Source organism: Physeter macrocephalus, chromosome 4 (assembly GCF_002837175.3).
Source record: "Physeter macrocephalus isolate SW-GA chromosome 4, ASM283717v5, whole genome shotgun sequence".
Taxonomy (NCBI): Eukaryota; Metazoa; Chordata; class Mammalia; order Artiodactyla; family Physeteridae; genus Physeter; species Physeter macrocephalus.
The window spans coordinates 22181986-22199895 of record NC_041217.1 but is presented as its reverse complement, the minus strand read 5'-3'; the positions used below and the strand labels follow the sequence as shown (position 1 = coordinate 22199895).

Here is a 17910-nt window from a genome sequence, read left to right as displayed (position 1 = left end):
CCCTCCCCAGACTCTGGGTGCCAAGCCCATCGCTCCCAGCCCCTGCACCCAGTGTGAAGTACCCCTCCGTAACTAAGAGAAACAGAAGTTTGGGCTACAAGTTAAAAGCTCAGCTCTGTCCCACATGAATGAGTGCATTGGGACCACCACTTAGCTTCTTGGTGTCTCAGCTTTGTCCTCTTTCAAACCCCCGGGTCAGTTCTTAGGTCAATGTGAATTTTTAAAAGAATGACAAAGAAGAAGAAGAAAGCAAATGTGCTTAGATCCCCAACTCATCCAAGTCTCTACCCTCTGCCTGGGAGTCATCCTCCGCACTGGCATTCAATGTGCAAAGTCTTCTTTGGGGTTCTTGGAATTAGTTTCATTGTCTGGTACCCTTTTGTGCAACCCCTGTTCCTTCCCAGCCCTATTCCCAAAGCAAACCCCAAGGGATGCCTCTCAGCTTTGAGGGAGGGTCCCCCTCATCCCTAGCCTTGCCCCCAACCCCCAGAAACCCAAGAAGCCAAGGTCAGCTCTGGAAAGATTGCACTTTGGTTTTTAAAAGAGCACATGGCTTGGTGAGAGGTGATCTGAGATTTGCTCCTGGAAAAGTGCTGAGCTGGCCACGTGAAACTGTGCCTAAGCCCCTCCCTGGCCCACAGACAGAATTGGCAAAGGCCCTCCTGTACCTTCCAGACCACACCATGTCCTACCTACCCCATCCCATGTGGTCCCCTCGCTGGGGTTGCTAATGGCTCTGGATGATGCACGTATTTTTTTTTTTTTTCCAACAGGCTCAACAGTTCTTATGAGGCTCTCGCTGGAGGGTCCACAGTGGAGGGGTTTGAGGATTTCACAGGTGGCATCTCTGAGTTTTATGAGCTGAAGAAGCCACCAGCCAGTCTGTTTCAGATCATCTGGAAGGCCCTCCGAGCAGGGTCTCTGCTGGCCTGCTCCACTGATGTGAGCCGGGACGGTTTCTCTTTGCTGCCCCACCCCCCATGTGTGGTAGGGAAGGAACCGGACAGGGGCTAGAGGCTGGGAAGGCTTTGGGCCAGAGCAGAGTCTAGGACTTACAGGGCAAGTCCTGTGACATATTGTCCCTAGCACGTGGGAGCCGGTGGGAAGACCTAATTAATGGGTAGGAACTGGAGTTGGTCTCATAAACTCAGAAACCATAGGAGTTCTAAGTGTTAAACCCCGTTAGTACTGCAGGAATTGCCCTAAGAATGCAGACTTGATCCCTGGATCCTGGGCCCTACATTTGCTACCCCCTCTTGCTAAGTAATCTTGGGATTTTGGAAAACAAATATGGTGATTGACAATACATGATGGGCCTTGAGACCACTGAAGAAAAGGGAAGAGGTTCTGAACCAGGGGTGGTGCCCTGGCTGGGGGCTGGCTGTATGCGGTTCCAAGGTAGTGTGTAGACCAGAGCCTGGAGGCCACCAGCCACGTGCTCTGCTGTCACCTGCCCCTCACCTGCGCTTTCTCCTTCTCTCGACCCTTACCTGGTGATCTCACACACGTGAATGACAAAGCAAGAGCAATCCCCCTTTCTCCTCCCTATAAAAACCCCAGCAAGATATGTGTATTTTTGGTGGAGAAGTGATGTGGGGTCTGGGGAGAGGGAGGGGCTGTTGAGGAGGGACCCTGGGGACACCCACCGCCACTGGTGAACCAGGGCCAGTCCAGACAACTGTCATGGATAATTAGTCTTTTGCAGGCAGCATGGGGTCCTTCTTGGAGAATAAATGGCTTCCCGCTTCCTGTGTCATTTCAAAGGCTGGTAAGTCATACTCCAGGACTGGCAGGCAGGCCTGATCAAAGAGGGTTTGGATGGAGAGAGCTCTATTTACCTGTGGTTAATTGCTGTGCCTGCCCCCCCACCCCAGCCCTGCACTGGGGCCCTGTGGCTGTGTAGCATGTCCTTGGAAAGCATTGTAGGACTGGCCCCAACAAGGTCAGGGTCAGACACTCTGAGTGGACTTTACTCTCAACTCAGGTCTCCAGTGCAGCTGCAGCAGAAGCCATCACCAGCCTGAAGCTGGTTAAGAGTCACGCATACTCTGTCACTGGAGTCGAAGAGGTAAATTGGGCATGGGGAGACAGAAGGGCAATGCGTAATCATACTACCGTAAATCCCTGGCATCCCTGAGAGGAAGAGAGGGAATCACCACCTAGCCCTTCCCTGCCCTGCTGGTGCAGCATCTCTGGTGGCACAGAGCCCCTGGCACTGACCCACACTCAGCTCTTGCTTATTACAAGGGCCCCCCTACCTCTTACCCACTCAGAGATGGATAACGTAACCTCTTTGAGCTTCAGCTCTATGGGTTCTAACTAAATGCAGGCTATCCTCTGAGATGTGGCCTGGAAGAGGGACGAAGTTTTGGAGGAAAGTTGTAGAAATTGTCAGTTAGATCTACACTCATTCTAAGAAGGGTGTTTGGGCTTCCCTGGTGGTACAGTGGTTAAGAATCCGCCTGCCAATGCAGGGGACAAAGGTTTGAGCCCTGGTCCGGGAAGATCCCACATGCCGCGGAGCAACTAAGCCCATGTGCCACAACTACTGAGCCTGTGCTCTACAGCCCGTGAGCCACAACTACTGAGCCCATCTGCCACAACTACTGAGCCTGAGCACTAGAGCCCGTGCTCCGCAAAAAGAGAAGCCACCACAATGAGAAGCCTGCATACCGCAACGAAGAGTAGCCCCCGCTCTCCGCAACTAGAGAAAGCCTGTGCACAGCTTCGAAGACCCAATGCAGCCAAAAATAAATAGATAAAATAAATAACTTGAAAAAAAAAGAAAAGCATTAAAAAAGTATATCTTACTGAATGTTATATGGCAAAAAAAAAAAAAAGTATGTTTGTACAGGTAAAGCAGTGGAAACCCATAGGATCTCCAAAGAGAAAAAGGCAGTAAAACCTGCCCCAACTTTCAAGGTGGGGTGTGATAGTGGGAAGGAACGCAAGTATTCCTTACGTTCCAACCCAACGAGAAAGCATGGGCTGAACTTTTCTTTATTTCTATTTACTGTCTGCTCACCTCCAAAAAGGATGTGCAGTGGTTTACAATGAAAAGCATAGACACAATAAAACATACAACAAAGGTAAAATACACCAGACAATCTAGGCTAAAGACAGTACTCCAGTTGAGAAATTAATTTTGTTTTGGGTTTCCTGATGGCCAAGGCAAAAAAGGAAACGCACTGGTTGTCTCAGTTTTTGTTATTTATTAAAAAGGCATGAATGTTCACTACGTGTGTTTGTGTTTCACAAATACACTCTTTAATGAAGTCAGTTCCCAAATATGAATTGAGCACGTATATGTAAACACTGGGTGAGGGCTTGACAGAGGATACAAAAGAAGGTCAGACACTGAAGACAGAACAGTCCGTCGTGTTTGCACGTGTATGCAAAGGCACACATGGGGGCTCCCGGTGAGTGTTCCATAGATAATAGGGGAAGGTGGATGTATGGATTTCCCACTATGGGCTTTGAGACAGACTGCCTGGGTGCCTGTCCTCCATCTACTACTTACTAACTAGGTAATCTTGGATAACTCAACCCCTCTGGCTGGGTCTCAGAGGTTTTTTTGTTTGCTTGTTTGTTTTTTTAAATTTTTATTGGAGTATAGTTGATTTACAATGTTGTGTTAGTTTCAGGTGTACAGCAAAGTGAATCAGTTATACATATACATATATCTACTCTCTCTGGGTCTCAGAGTTTTGAGAGAGATGAAAATGAAGATAATAACAGCACCCAGTTTATAGGATTGTGGTGAGGTTTAAATGAGGTGATAATGCATCTGAACTGCCCAGCTCCATGCCTAGTTCATACTACCTGCTCAAAAAATGCTAACTGCTCTGGTCTTAGTATTTGTTGGCGGGCACTGATTGTCAATAGGTCTCACATATTAAGAACTGAGTCAGTCTTAGTCAACTATCAAATTTTAATCCAAGTTAAAGCAGATAGACACTTGTTTTTATGCTGGACTTACTATTGAGTCAACCAGATTGTGGAAAATAGAGTAGTTAGCTAAGGCTTGAAAACATGTGTTAAAAGAAAATATAAGTGGTTGTTTAGGGGCGTTTGAATGCAAGTTCTCTCAGGCGAGGACATGAACGCAGGGCAGCAGGGGTATGCGCGGTGATTCAGTTGCCTTTGTCTGTGGCCCTTGCAGGTGGATTTCCGGGGCCATCCAGAGAAGCTGATGAGACTCCAGAGCCCGTGGGGCAAAGTGGAATGGCTGGGGGCCTGGAGCGATGAGTAGGTTCTTTCCTCCCTCCGTCCGTTCTCACCTCCTCTGCGGGAAAGCATCATGCAAAACACGCAGTGACCGTGAGACCCACAGTGGCGTACCCTCGGCGGCACTTTCCGTCCACAAACCACAGAGCCCGTTCAGAAAAGACTGTTCGATGGTTCCAGGTGGGGAAAAGCCAGACAAAAACCACTCAGCTGTAGTCTTCGATTCCTTGCTCTGCTTTGGCATTTGCAAGTTTGACAGCTCAGTGGAATTTTGCTGAGCGCCGGAGGGTTGGCTTGTTTTCTACCTACCACCGCAGTCATCCAAAGGCGAGACCCATCACTCTCCATCGGATTCTTTCCACTCCACAAAGCATGGTCACTCTGACAAAGGCCAAACCCCTCAGCGTCAAGAAGAAACGTGCCTGGAAAGAGGAACTGGATCCTAGGAGCCACTGGCCGCCAGAGGCAGAGAGGACGAATGGGAGTGGCGCCCGCTCCCCCAGAGCTCATTACGGGTGGGTGTTGATCTCTCCCGACAAAGCCGTTAATGAACGGAGGGGCCCAGACCTCTCCCAGTGGAGAGTGGCAGCCGGTCAGAGATGGTGCCTGGACACAGAGGCTTCCTGTGGTGTCCTGGGACAGCTGTGCCCTGGAATCGATGCCACCGTGGTACGGGAGGATGGAGAGGGCATGGCCCAGTTTCCATCCTAGTTAGCACTGCTGGCACGGGGGAGGCAGGTCGGCGCTGGGGAAGGGTGGAGAATTGGCCAGTGTCACTGGTGAAGAGCCACCAGGAGTGGGAATGGTCATAATAACATCTCACCCCCCACCCCACCAGCACATCCTTAAGCCTCGTATGTACCTCATACGTGCTGTCCACACCGCATGATGCCACCAGGGCTTTGGAAGGGAACTTTACTACATTTATGAACTAATCACACATCATTAGTGCTCGTAACTGGTACTTCCCTTGAGGTTTGTGTCATGAAGAAACACGTCCCCAGGGCCATGGATCACCTCTTATATTAAAGATTTTTCATTCTCCTGCCTATGATGGAGCAAAACCCCAAACCTTAGTTCTGAAAACTGCCCCCAAAGGATGTCATGGCTGAATGAAATTGAAACCCCAGTTTCGGCCATTTTAAGCAGCAGCTGCTTCCCAAGCTGCTTACGGGGCTTATGTGACTTTATCTCCTTTCCCCGATGCTGCTCAGTCCCTAACAGGCTGGGGCAGGTCCACGGGTGTGAGGTGGTCACAGGCAAGCCCCAAAGGCTGCATCTGGAGACGCAGCCGGGGGTATTTATGCGTGGCTGCTGGGGGAGGAGGGTGCTGCATCTCTGAGGTAACATCCCTAGTCTCAGCCCAATGTCTTTAAATTAGAACTTTTTTTTTTTTTTAAGTTTCAAAAAACTAACTGGGAGATTTAGGTCAGATCTCATATTCTCCAGCTAGTCCCCTAATCTTTGTTTATAACAAGCACATTCTGAGGTTTGGCTCTTTTTAAAAAAAAAAAAAAATTTATTTTATTTATTTATTTATTTTTGGCTGTGTTGGGTCTTCGTTGCTGCGCGCGGGCTCTCTCTAGTTGTGGCGCGCGGGGGCTACTCTTCGTGGCAGTGTGGGGGCTTATCATTGCGGTGGCTTCTTTTGTTGTGGAGCACGGGCTCTAGGCGTGCGGGCTTCAGTAGTTGTGGCACGTGTGCTCAGTAGTTGTGGCGCACGGGCTTAGTTGCTCTGCAGCATGTGGGATCTTCCTGGACCAGGGATCGAACCCGTGTCCCCTGCACTGGCAGGTGGATTCTCAACCACTACGCCACCAGGGAAGCCCCTGAGGTTTGGTCTGATCCAATGACTATTTCCATGAACTAAATAGGCCCTGGGTGCTCCCCTCCCTGATCCCTAGGGGTCCTGAGAGCCCTCCTGGAGGAAGAGGCTGGGCTTGGGTATGTCCCAGCTTTTATGCAGCGACGGGGAGGTCTTCACATTTTGCTGAAAGCAATCAGGGAAGGGATTTTTTTAAAGATGGATCTAGATACTGCTCAGTTATTTAGCGCTGCATACATATTTCAGGAAAACCTAACTTCTTAAAGGTCAGGTAGCTGGAAATGGCATTTCAACAAATTATATGGGTATTGCCATGGAAAGGCCGCCAGCAGGAGGCCTCACAGGGTGACATTACTTCATGGAAATTGTCACAAAACTGGGCCTGGTTGTCATTTTGCAGGCTCAGGAAGGGGACCATGTTCATGTGCCCAGAGATGCTCAGACCCTCTCACAGTATCTTCACTTCAGACTGATGGATAAGTCAGAAGGACGTCTCACCAACTGAGAAGGGGTGGAGTGGCCTGTGACGGCCATTCTCACAGCTCCTGCCTTGGACTTGCCCAGGCCTGTGATCAGGGCCTGGGGGGCTGAATCAGACATGAATGTAAAACTTGCCTGGAGAGTGAACTTAGAGCGAAGCCATGGCGCAGTGTTCCTGCTGCATGGCTGGGGTCACCCTGCTAGCGCCCGTGGAGTCCCGTCCCTTCCCCCCTTCCCACCCCTGGCTGTCATTTCGGTATTCCCCATTTCTCAGGGGGAAGTTGAGCGGCAGTAAACAGCTTGCACTGCAGCAAACCCTTCAGGAATGATCACCTCTGCTTCCTGTAAAAAAAACTTTAAATTGTGTTCTTTCTTTCCCAGTGCACCAGCGTGGAATTACATAGATCCCAGGCAGAAAGAAAAGCTGGACAAGAAAACTGAGGATGGAGAGTTCTGGTGAGAGTCACCTGCGGGAGTGCTGTCCCCTTAGTTGTGGGTCCACTCCTGGTTCACAGGTGGGCAGCTCTCTCTAGGTGTTCCAGGAATTCAACACGGTTCCCAGCCAGGAGGGCTTCTTTCTCCTCCCCCTTTTACCCCAGAGTAGTTCTACCTCCGTACCAGTACGTCTAAAGCATTGAAACCAAGATAGCTGGGCCTCAACACGGATTAGCTATCAGCTTGTCTTCCGCAGTTTCCATATCTTTCCAGTGAAATAGGAGCACCGTTCCTATCTCTTAAGTCCAAGATTTAGCATAGCATCAAAATAAGATAACTTCCTTCACTCATGGGCTAAGGAAGATAATAGGGACACCGCTAAGACTATGACGTGGTTTAGGGGCCATCTCTAGGCTCCAACTTTAACACCAGTTAGACGTAAACAGGAGGGAACTTGGAGATGGTGGATTGGTTCAATTTACCTGCCAGGGTCTCTCCAGTTTATGGTTTCGTCTCTTTGCCTGGTTGGTTAGTTATGAGAGGGGGTTCTCTAAGAAAAATGGAGACAGTAACAATAGTGAGGAGTGTGGTCAATGACCCCTGCATATCTGTACAGTGGGCTGCAGAAAAGATTCGAGCTAGCCCACGGCCTTCGGTCTGTCCCGTGCCCGGGGGCATGCGTTCCATCACTTCGCCAGCCCAGCTCTCTCGACTGAGAGCCCACCTGCCCCTCTGCCCCCAGGATGTCTTTTTCGGATTTCTTGAGGCAGTTCTCTCGGCTAGGGATCTGCACCCCGTCCCTGGACTCCCTGAGCAGCGCGGAGGTGCACAAGTGGAACCTGATTCTGCTCAACGGGTGCTGGATATGGGGCTCCACTGCCGGCGGCTGCCAGAACTACCCAGGTGAGGCGGGAGCTGCCGCGCTCACCTTCTTCTGGCTTGTCCTCCCAGAGCTGGGCACCCTTATGTGTTAATCCTGGGACAGTGCCTTTGCACTCTGTTCTCTGGCTCCTGGCACCCCTTGGTGGCCCAGCTTCTTTCTGGGGCTTGGAGGCCAGGGCAGCAGTGGTAGGTGGTGGCTCCGCAGCCGTTCACCCGGGGCCTGATCTCAGGTAACATCATTCTTCAGCGTCTGTGTGTTCAGACTGTCTCTGCTTCACCCACCTGCCCCCTGCCCCCCAAGGCCGTTCTTCTTCGTACTAACCATGCTCTTGTCACCCTGCACCGAGGCCTCTTGTTTTTCTCTGGGGCTTCCTCCATCCCCATGTGGCCCGGCTGGCTGGCAACCGGCCCACTGCGCCCTGGGACAGTGGCTAATGGTGTGCTAGAGGGACACGGCTTCGGCATCACTGTATCAGTAGACCGCATCCATCCAAGCGGCCATTCTGCTTTGTTTGCCCCTGAGTCAGACAGCCTGCGTCAGGGGTGGCCACTGTCCGCTCCCCTGGTCGTCATCAGAACTCCCTCCCTGGTAGGGATAGTCTGGCGCAAACCGCTGCCTCTGCACTAACCCGGGCTCTCGTCTTGTTAAAGGTGGGAAGCCTTCCCTGTTCGTGGGAGACCACTAATATCTACACATATAGGCTCCTCCTAGGTTGAATCAGCTGAGGCAGCACCAGAGGAAGAAACTCCGAAAAACAACCCCACATCTCTAAGGAGAAATGAAAGAAAGCAAAACCCACCCTCTCCACTTCCCACCTCCCCAGGCCCCATGTCCCTCCTGGTCTGATGTTGACATTGTTAACCGACTTCGACTTGTAAGCATTGGGCCTTGTTCTCACGACAGAGCTCATTGCAGGCCTGTGCTCAGGGCGTGGAAGCAGCATTAGAATAAAATCCCATGTGGGTGCAGTCCTGGGTCCTGACCGGGTCTCTTCTTCATTACCCCCATCCAACCCGAGCTCCCATTTCTGATGGTGGAGATGGAAGGAGGGTGGTCCTTTCCTGCCATTGTCGCTCAGATGCCCGGTGCGACAGCTCTGGGACCCTGGGAGGGTCGTTTCCCTGTTCTGAGCTTCAATTTCCCAATCGTCAAAGTGGAGGGATAATACCCACCTTCGGAAGCGCTTTGTAAATGGTGTAGTGTTATACAAATGGGATGTGTTCTTTTTATGACCCATTTTCTTCTTCTAGCTCTGTTAAGGAGTCAACAAAAAATGTAGGGATCGCAGTAATGTTGCATTTGGGAGAAATTAAAATATGCTCACCATTAGCAAGCTCTTAGAAAATGTGTAGGAAATTTGCATGGATCATTTTGGGAGCTCGGAATTGTAGGGGGTGCCTAAGGTATCTGTCTGCACGAAATTGCTACCCCATCTGTGCCGCCAGCTAGCTGTCGGGAAGAGGTGGACTGTTCCTGCCCTTTGGTAATGATGTAAGTATAGAAGATTACAGAATTGTCTCTGGCTCCTCTGGAATCGACAGATATTTTGTTTTAAAATCTACACACTTGTGCCTTAGATTAAAAAAAAATCTGGAAGTGGAAGTTCTGGGAAGGTGGAATTGAATAAGTAATTTTATTGTTAAGAAAATATAATAACCAGTGGCTCTTGGTCACCTGTGAACGCCTTGTTATTGTATCAGGTTGGACCCTTATCTAGAGTAGCTAAGCACTCCCTCCTTCCCCCACCCCTTTCTTCCCCCAGGGCACATCATTATTGAAATTATTGAGGCCCTGGCATGGAGATGGCTGTCAAGCCTATCTTCCTCAATCATACTCTGCCACTTGAGTCTGTCATAGAATTGCTGTGTGCCCCTGGATGACCCATTTGCCCTCTCTGTGCCTTGGCTTGTACAGTCACTATTTGGAGAGATTTTTTTTTTTTAAGGTCATATTTGAAATGAAGCAGTGTTTTAAAATATCCATGGGTGGTATGGCAGGCATGCTTCTTAATTGCCAATTATTATTCCTTGGGCATTATTAAGTGACGTACTCTTGAGGGAGTGTCTCATCACTGGCTGCAATGCTGAGCCATCTACTGGGGCCCCTGGATCAATGGACAGAGAACCAGCAATCATGGCTGTTTTGGGCTGTGATCTGAAGCAGGGGCCCATCAGACAGGCTTCCCAGGGGGCAAGAGTGATCATCTTTTTATAGTCTGTCAGGAGAGGCCTCCTTGGTAGCTAGTCTTTGCTGGACTTTGTCCTCATCTGTTTCAGGGACCTGCTTTTTCTCCCAGAGACCTCCTTCCTCCAGGAGATGGGTCCATCTTCACAGGCCAGTTCTTCGCAGGCTGAGAACAAGGAGATGTTAATCATTTCCCCAGAAGACTTGGAGTTTCCTTCCCAGGGGGACCCAGTGTAGCCCTGAGACCACGGGACCTTGAATATCCCGTCAAGTATATCTGGGCCCTGGTTGATCAAGTGGACAAGTGTAAAGTTTCCACATGCTGTGGGGTGTGCGTGCTGGTATGTGGGTGGGGTAGGGAGATAGGAGGAAATGCTGACCACCTTGTAAAGCAAACTTGCCAAGGCCTGCTTACCCGTCACAGTTTGGCCAGAGTTATGCTTTCCTTGGGATGATCAAAATTCCTTCCTTTCATATTCTATTTTTCCAGATCTCCTTACCCCTCCTGGGGGGAGCCACCATCTCCTGGGTGACTTCTAGCCACTTACTGGACGAATCCCCAGTTCAAAATCTGTTTGAATGAGGTAGACGACCACCAGGAGGAGGGCATTGGTGAACCCTGCTGCGCGGTTGCTGCTGGGGCTGATGCAGAAGAGTCACAGGCGACAGAAGAGGATGGGACAGGGCATGCTCAGCATCGGCTATGCTGTCTACAAGGTACTCTGGAGCTGGGGTCAGCCGTCACGGCACGCCTGATGTCTTTGGTCAGAATATTTTGGCCAGCAATTGAAGCGAATCTTTCTTATTGTTTGGATGTCCCTAATCAAGCATTTTCCTTGCTCCCCAAAATGCCTCCCCCAGTGGCCTTACTGAGGCCTGAATTCCACAGTTAGAGATTCATTCCTCTGGCTTAAATCTCTACTGTTAACACTGAGACGTGTAATTCATTAAGCTTTGTCTGTCATTGAGGGTTCAGTGTAACTACACTTATTAGACTCTCTCCAGGTATAGGCTTCTCAGGGGACAGGGGCCAAGAAGGTGACACAGGAGTATGAGGACATCACAGAGTGGGGGAAGGGAGCCAAAGACAAATCCTCTTTCTCCCTGGGCAACCTTGAAACACTTGTTGGGACACACAAGGCGTGGGCTGGGGTGAAAGGAGCCCCAGGTCATTTTCAGTTCTGGTGTCTCTGGACTGAAGGTCACAGCTGGCTCAGGGCTCAGGCTGCAGTGCGTGGCTCAATACCCCAGTTTGCCCTGTAACCACCCCTCTATAGATTTCGCAGCCTGACAAATAGGTTAAAGCAAGACCTCTGGGTCTTGACAAGCCTAGCCAGGATCAAATTGGAATCCACTTATTTTACATAGGCAAAGACTTTTTATAACGAATTCCGGAGGGATTCGTGGTGGTTGTTTTTATAGAATTTTGTTAAAAGTGAATTTCTTGGGAAAAATACAATTCTAATCAGAAACACCAAGAGCTGGCTGGAAGCCCAACATCTCAGTATACATAAGTGCATGAAAAAGAAGTACTGTTATAAGAAACCAGTAAGGAAAAGTGCAATTGTCAAGCTCATGTGACCTCCAGCCCCTTTCTTTCTCTTATTTTGGAACTTAGAGCTTTAGAGTTTAGTGTGTGTGTGTATGTGTGAGTATTTTGTGTTGCAGGAATGGGAGTTGGAAAATAATTGCAGCTTGATGGCTGGAGAAAAGTATTGCAAATAAATAGGCTCCAATTCTACTCCAGCTTATCCCTTCCATCCCCACCTAGGATGTAAGTAGCACCAAAACAGATTTTTTGCTTATAGGGATAAAAAAAAACAAGAAAGCACTTACCCTATGCATATCAATTCAACACTTCTTTAGTGCGTATTTGCCACGTGCCAGGTGCCAGTGCTGAAAGCTGAGATCCAGAGGAAGAGCACGAGGTTATTGACCTCAGGGTGCTCACAATCTAGAGGGGAAAACCACATACACACTCCACTAACTACTGGGCAGGTCAGATCTGCTATGACGGGGACCAACACGGTGAGCTGAGGTCTCCTCAGAGATGGACAGCTTCGTGGAGGAGGAGAATTTGATCAGGGCGTCAAAAAATGAGCTGGATTTCAAAGGTGGACGAGGGAGAACATTGCAGCCATAGGGGACACCATGTGCTTCTTGACAGCTGGAGAGGAAGTGACAGTTTGGGAGAGCAGGCAGGAGGCGGGCATGGCCAAAGGGTGGGCTGAATGGGGACTGTGGCCACCAGCTCTTCATCCACCAGCTCTACCTTCTATAACCAGATCAACAAAGCATTCTTTCAAAGGGACGTGAGCTAACACACGGAAATAGCTTTGTGGGCATGGCGTTTGCTCTTGTAAATAATATATATGGCAAGTCAATTTTTCAGGCATTAGTTTACAGCTGCTTATAAAATAACCCCATGTATGTGAGCCGTGGACCTTCTTCTTATAGCCAGAGGCATATAAGTTAGAGCATGACATCTGTGAACACAGCCACTTTAACGTTAGGGTGAGGAAGGTGTACAGCCCTGTAGGGAGTGTCTGTGCCTGGGCTTGTGGAAAGTACCTGGTGTTGGAGAGAGGGCATGTAGGGATTGCAGGGGGTACCGTTCTCTGACCCCTGGAACTGCCTCTTCTGGCTTTAACTGTCTGCAAACTGGAGTCTGGTTTGAGGTGGGAAAACTGACACTGACTGAGGGACAGCCAGAAACCCCCAAAGGCTAAAAAGCCCTGCTTGTCTGGCGCCCTCTCTCTCCCCTGTAATCTTCCTGCTGCGACAACAGGCTCCTGCCACGCAGGCCTGTCATTTGCATTCGGGATCTTGCATTTCAGAGGTGACTGTCCCTTTCCATCCATCAGTGGGCAAGGCTGGGGACTTGTGCCACCTGAGGCCTGGCTGGCTGGCTGAGCTCCTGCCTGAGGACAATTGGCAGTGGATTCGAGCATATTGCCTGTGGCGGTGGGCGGGGTGAATGCAAAGACAGCCTAGGTGGTTGAGAGTCCCTGCCCAGGGGCTGAAGGCAGGCAGTTGGGAGGCAGATCCCCCAGGACCTCTGCTCTCCCAGACAGCCAGGGCCTCTGCATGCGGGATTTTAGCTTTAGATGCAAACTTGGAGGAGTGACAGTGACTGCAGACTTTTCTACCTCTGCTGCCAATTATAAAAGGGGGCTCCAGAGTGAGGATGCCAGCTGATCCGAATTTTCCCTAATTTTTTTCCCTCAGAGTTGGCAGTTGCCCACAGACCTAAGCCACAAACAATGCCCTTCCTGCTCCTCTGGTCAAAAGAGCCTGCTTGGGAGGGGCAAAGGTGGGAAAAGGACAAGGGGGGATTGAACCCTCTTCGGAGTCTTCTCTGGCATGGGAGGACTCCCACTCTGCCTCTGCGATCTCCTGTGGGCATCACCATTTCCATTTGCAAATAATAGGACCTAACGCCACCTAGACTAGTGAAAAAGGAATTTACCAGCTCATGTCACCAAACCCAGGGAAGGACAGGAATGCTTAGGACAGGGGACATGCCTGCTCTCAGGACCCTTTCTCTTCACGTCTCCCCTCTGGTGTCAATGCCATCTTCCTGGTCTGGCTTTCTGCACAGTCTCTCTAATATCACCCACATAAAACAAGGGGGCCCCTTCCCTTGGTTCCAATTTGAAAATCCTAGAGAAGTCTGTGATGGACTCAGCTTGGGTCACGTGCCTATTCCTGGACCAATCCCTGTAGCCAGTGGTGATTAAGTGATGTCTCGAGTTGAGTGAGACCCCATTCTGGCCAAGCGCTTGATCTGGAGGCCAGGTCTGTAGGTCTGTGAGATGTTAGTTCTCATTGAACCCCCAGGGTTAGTACTCCTCAAACATTTGGGATCCTGGTAGATTATACAATATGAAAATAAAGTAGAACCTTTTTTTTCCGTTCGGATTTCTAGGGCTCGGCGGTCTACAGATGGCCTTGAAAATTCACCAATGACTTTCCAGTTTCAGAAACGCTGATGACCCTCTCTTTAGCACAGAGCTCCTCTCAGTGGCCCAGGGCTGCACAGTCTGTGGGCCAGGCGTGGGGAGGGGCACAAAGGCACAAAGGGAGGCCCGCGGCACCCTCAGGTGACATGCTCTTTCCTCCCGCCCTGTAGGTCCCCAAAGAGGTATGTGAACACTGACGGAGCCGTCCTCCTTGGTAAGGAACAGCTGGTCTGCCTTCGTGATGGGCACCCGGTGGCATGTGCTTCCTCTGATGGAAGCCGGTTCTCCCACATACCGACTCCCACAGGATCCGGTGAGCTGCTAACCTTGAGAGAGCTGGTAAAGACACTTGGGTCCCACCCGCCAGGAAGGGGACAGTGGTGACCTTCGCCCCTTGTGTGCCTGGTGGTCTGATCCAAACAAGATGACTGTAGCTCACTTAGGCTCCTGTTTATCTAGCCGACAGAAGTAAAGGCCCTGATACCTGATAAGAGAAGGAAGCACCAACTTTATCTTTTTGGCTTCCAGCTTCTCCTGCGTCTCCTCAGTGATTGACAGCTGGGTTAGAGAGGCGTGTCATCAGGGTCGTACTTACATCTGGGGTTTCCTGCTGCGGTCCCAGGCCTCACCCAGCTATCCTGGCGGCCTCGTGGGCAGGGGCTGGCGGGGTGTGCTGTGAGACCGCCTCAGCCGTGCAGCTGGCACACAGTCAGGTCCCAGCTCGTTCCAGCCCAGCGAGCCTCTCCTCGGCTGCTCGCTAGGGACACCTGGGAGCTCTTAGACATCTGCATGCCCAGACCAATTATGGCAGAATCTCTGAGGTGATTCCAACGTGCAGCCAGGGTTAGGAACCACTTGTTCTGTCTGGGGCTACACCAGCCGGAGTCTATCACTCTAATTATGTGGGGGTGCGTTTGCCCTGCTGTGCTAATCCCTGCTCCCCTGGGTTCTCAACCTTGGCCACCTGGTAGCATGTGCCAGTGAGGCCCACGTTCACAGGTTCCAGCCTATGCCTTCTTCCAAGGCTGCCGATCCCTGGTCTAGCCTGCCTGCTGGCTCCCAAATGCGTATTATTGGTTATGGAGGCAACAGACAAGAGGGTACGGATGATTTAGAGCATGCCCCTCTTCACTCCTCAAAAGTAATTAAATTCAAACGTGCATTAAGTCTGATGGATGGTGGCTCCCATCAGAAGCGGCCCGTTTATGAGAGCGAGGTCCTCTGCACACACAGTGGAGCCTCCAGGAGCATGTCCCGGTGCTCTCCACGCGTCGCGGTGGAGCCTGTGCTCTGCAAGTGCCGGTGGGTCTTTGGTCAGCGGTTCCAAGGCCTGGGGGCTTGTGAAAGCACAGGCTGCTGGGCCCCAGCCCCAGAGTCCCTGATGCCGCAGGCCTGGCTTGGGGCCCGAGGACTTGAACTTTCAACAAGCCCCCCAGGGGCGCTCACGCGGACCCTGGGCCCACACACTCGTGGCTGGGCCAGGCCACGGCGAGGGATGAGGGCCAGGGCCCTGGTGGCACATGCCTGTGTGGAGTCCCCAGTAGGACAGAGGGGCCCCAGCTCCTGCCTCCGCGCTCTCCACCTCTCACTCTGGCCTCCCAGGTGAGGCTTCTGCAATCTGTCCCACCCCTGGGTTCCTGCGAGAGCTCAGTTTGCCCCGTTCCCTTCCCGCGTCCCGCCCCACACTTCTCCTCCTCCCCTGCTGGTTGCCTGTTTCCTCCCCTGGCAATCATCAGGGAGGGCAGGAATGACGTGTAGCCCCTTAACACTTGCACTCAGCCAAGGCCTTGCTGGCCATGCCCACAGCATTCTGCCTAGAGTAGAAAACTTCTGGTGGGGGGGAATCCCAAGGCTGTGGCTGCTCTAGTGCCCAGGTCAGCAGGGGCAGGCTCGAGGGTCCCGTGGAGTCCTGACCAGGGCAGTGGATGCAGGTGGCCCTGCCTTCCTCCCCTGCTTAGCAGACCTGTGATCCAAAGAGGGTCGGGTGACCATGAATAGACACTGTCTACCCTGGGGTGGGCAGCCCAGCTCTGGGTCACACAGAAGTCACAGCCCTTGCAGCTTACCAGCGCCTGCGCTCTGACACAGGCATCTTGATGAAGACTGGTCATGAAGATACAGTGCAATGGGGAGGCTTAATTACAGCAGTAATAACACCGGCAACAGTGTTTTCAAAGCACTCTGTAGCCACTAATTAGCCCGTGGCATATGACCACAACCTCCCTCTCCCTCCAACAAACAGATGGGTCTTGGGGAGCATCTTGCCCCTCCCAGGAGGGCCAGGCCTCCCTCGGGGTGGCCACCCCCTCTGTCTGCCTCCCTGCCCTGCCCCACTCCCCCAAATCTGATCACCCTGGTTACCTCGCAGAGCAATTTTCCAAGCCAGGCCAAGGTTAGCAGGCCCTGCTGGCTGCTGTTGCTGGGGAGCCAGGATTTAAGCCACAGGCCCGTATTGGGGAGCTCGGTGCCCCACCCCCAGCTACAGCTGCAGAGTGAGAGACTGTTGGATTCAGTGAGGGATGACTCACGAGGACAAATATCCAGAGAGAAGCTGAGCACACACACTGAGCATACCTGCTGTCCAATCCTTCATTTAAGCGGGAAGGGGGCAAGGGGTCTGGCCAAGGTCAGTGGCGTAGTCAAGGTCAGTGCCTCGACCTGGGCCGGGCCCCCAGAGGTGCTCTGAATACACTTGATGATGGACACACGGTGAGCTCAGGACAGAATCCAAGGCTTCCTGATTCTCAGCCCAGGGTTAAAAATCAACCGTCCCTAAATTAGTGCGATAAAACCCAACTCTGGGGCCTTCATCTTCCAGGATTTCACAAGACATTGACCCTGACTGTTGCTTTGAACAGCTGGAGAGCCACACGGATGAGCACCTGGGCCGAGACTTCTTCCTGGGCCGCCAGCCTCCGCCCGCTCCAGCACCTACGTCAACCCGCGCGAGGTCTCGGCACGTGTGCAGCTGCCCCCTCGGGCAGTACGCGGTGGTGCCGTCCACCTTCGGGCCCTTCAAGGACGGCGACTTCTGCCTGAGGGTGTTCTCGGAGGAGAAGGCCAAGGCCTTGGGCGTGTCCTTTCCCTCCGGGGTGGCGGGGGTGACAGAGGGACCTGGCTCCGCGCAGGTGCAGGCCCTGTCACTGTGCGGGACCCACCCCCGGCTCCCAGAAGAAATTTGTAGAACATCATAGATCTCAAGGGTCCTTCACTAGGTGTCCCGCTCCTGCCCCTACACGTTGGTCTGTAGGACATGGGGGAGTTTTCCTTAAAAAAGGTCAAGGCTAGAGAGAAAGGGCACGAGTAACAGCCTGGTTAGAGCGTTTTCCTCGCAGCAGAGACGGGCACTGCATAGAGGAGGATCTGGATGAGAGCACCGCCTCTTCCCTTACACACACCACACACACACACACACACACACACACACACACACCACAGACATACACACCACATACACAGATCACACACACAACACAGACATATACCATACACATCCACAACACATACATACACACACACACACGACACACCACACATACTACACAACATACAACACATACACACACCACAGACATACACAACACACACACCACAGACACACACACCACACACCACACATGCTACACATACACACCACACACACACGCTGTACATACACACACACCACATATTACCACACACATATATACCACACACACACACCACAAACAGACCACACATACCTGATATACCTTACACATACCATACACACACATCACACACACCACACATACATAACACATATATAGCACACACATATACACCACACACATTGCACATACCACACACACACGCACACACAAATACCACACACATGGACCCCACACATTGTATAAACCCCCCCATCCACCACACACACATCACACACACACCAT

The 17910-nt window shown here is 51.6% G+C and overlaps 1 protein-coding gene across 1 annotated transcript in view; it reads left to right on the top strand.

The window, feature by feature from the left end:
* Window positions 1-17910, top strand: part of CAPN8 (calpain 8) — a 64893-nt gene that overhangs the window by 30979 nt on the left and 16004 nt on the right. Inside the window, 11 exon segments of the mRNA XM_024130589.1 lie at window positions 774-942; window positions 1985-2068; window positions 4163-4248; window positions 6914-6988; window positions 7710-7870; window positions 10575-10666; window positions 10668-10751; window positions 14167-14178; window positions 16855-16909; window positions 16912-16973; window positions 16975-17072. Of these exon segments, the coding sequence (XP_023986357.1) occupies window positions 774-942; window positions 1985-2068; window positions 4163-4248; window positions 6914-6988; window positions 7710-7870; window positions 10575-10666; window positions 10668-10751; window positions 14167-14178; window positions 16855-16909; window positions 16912-16973; window positions 16975-17072 (978 nt within the window).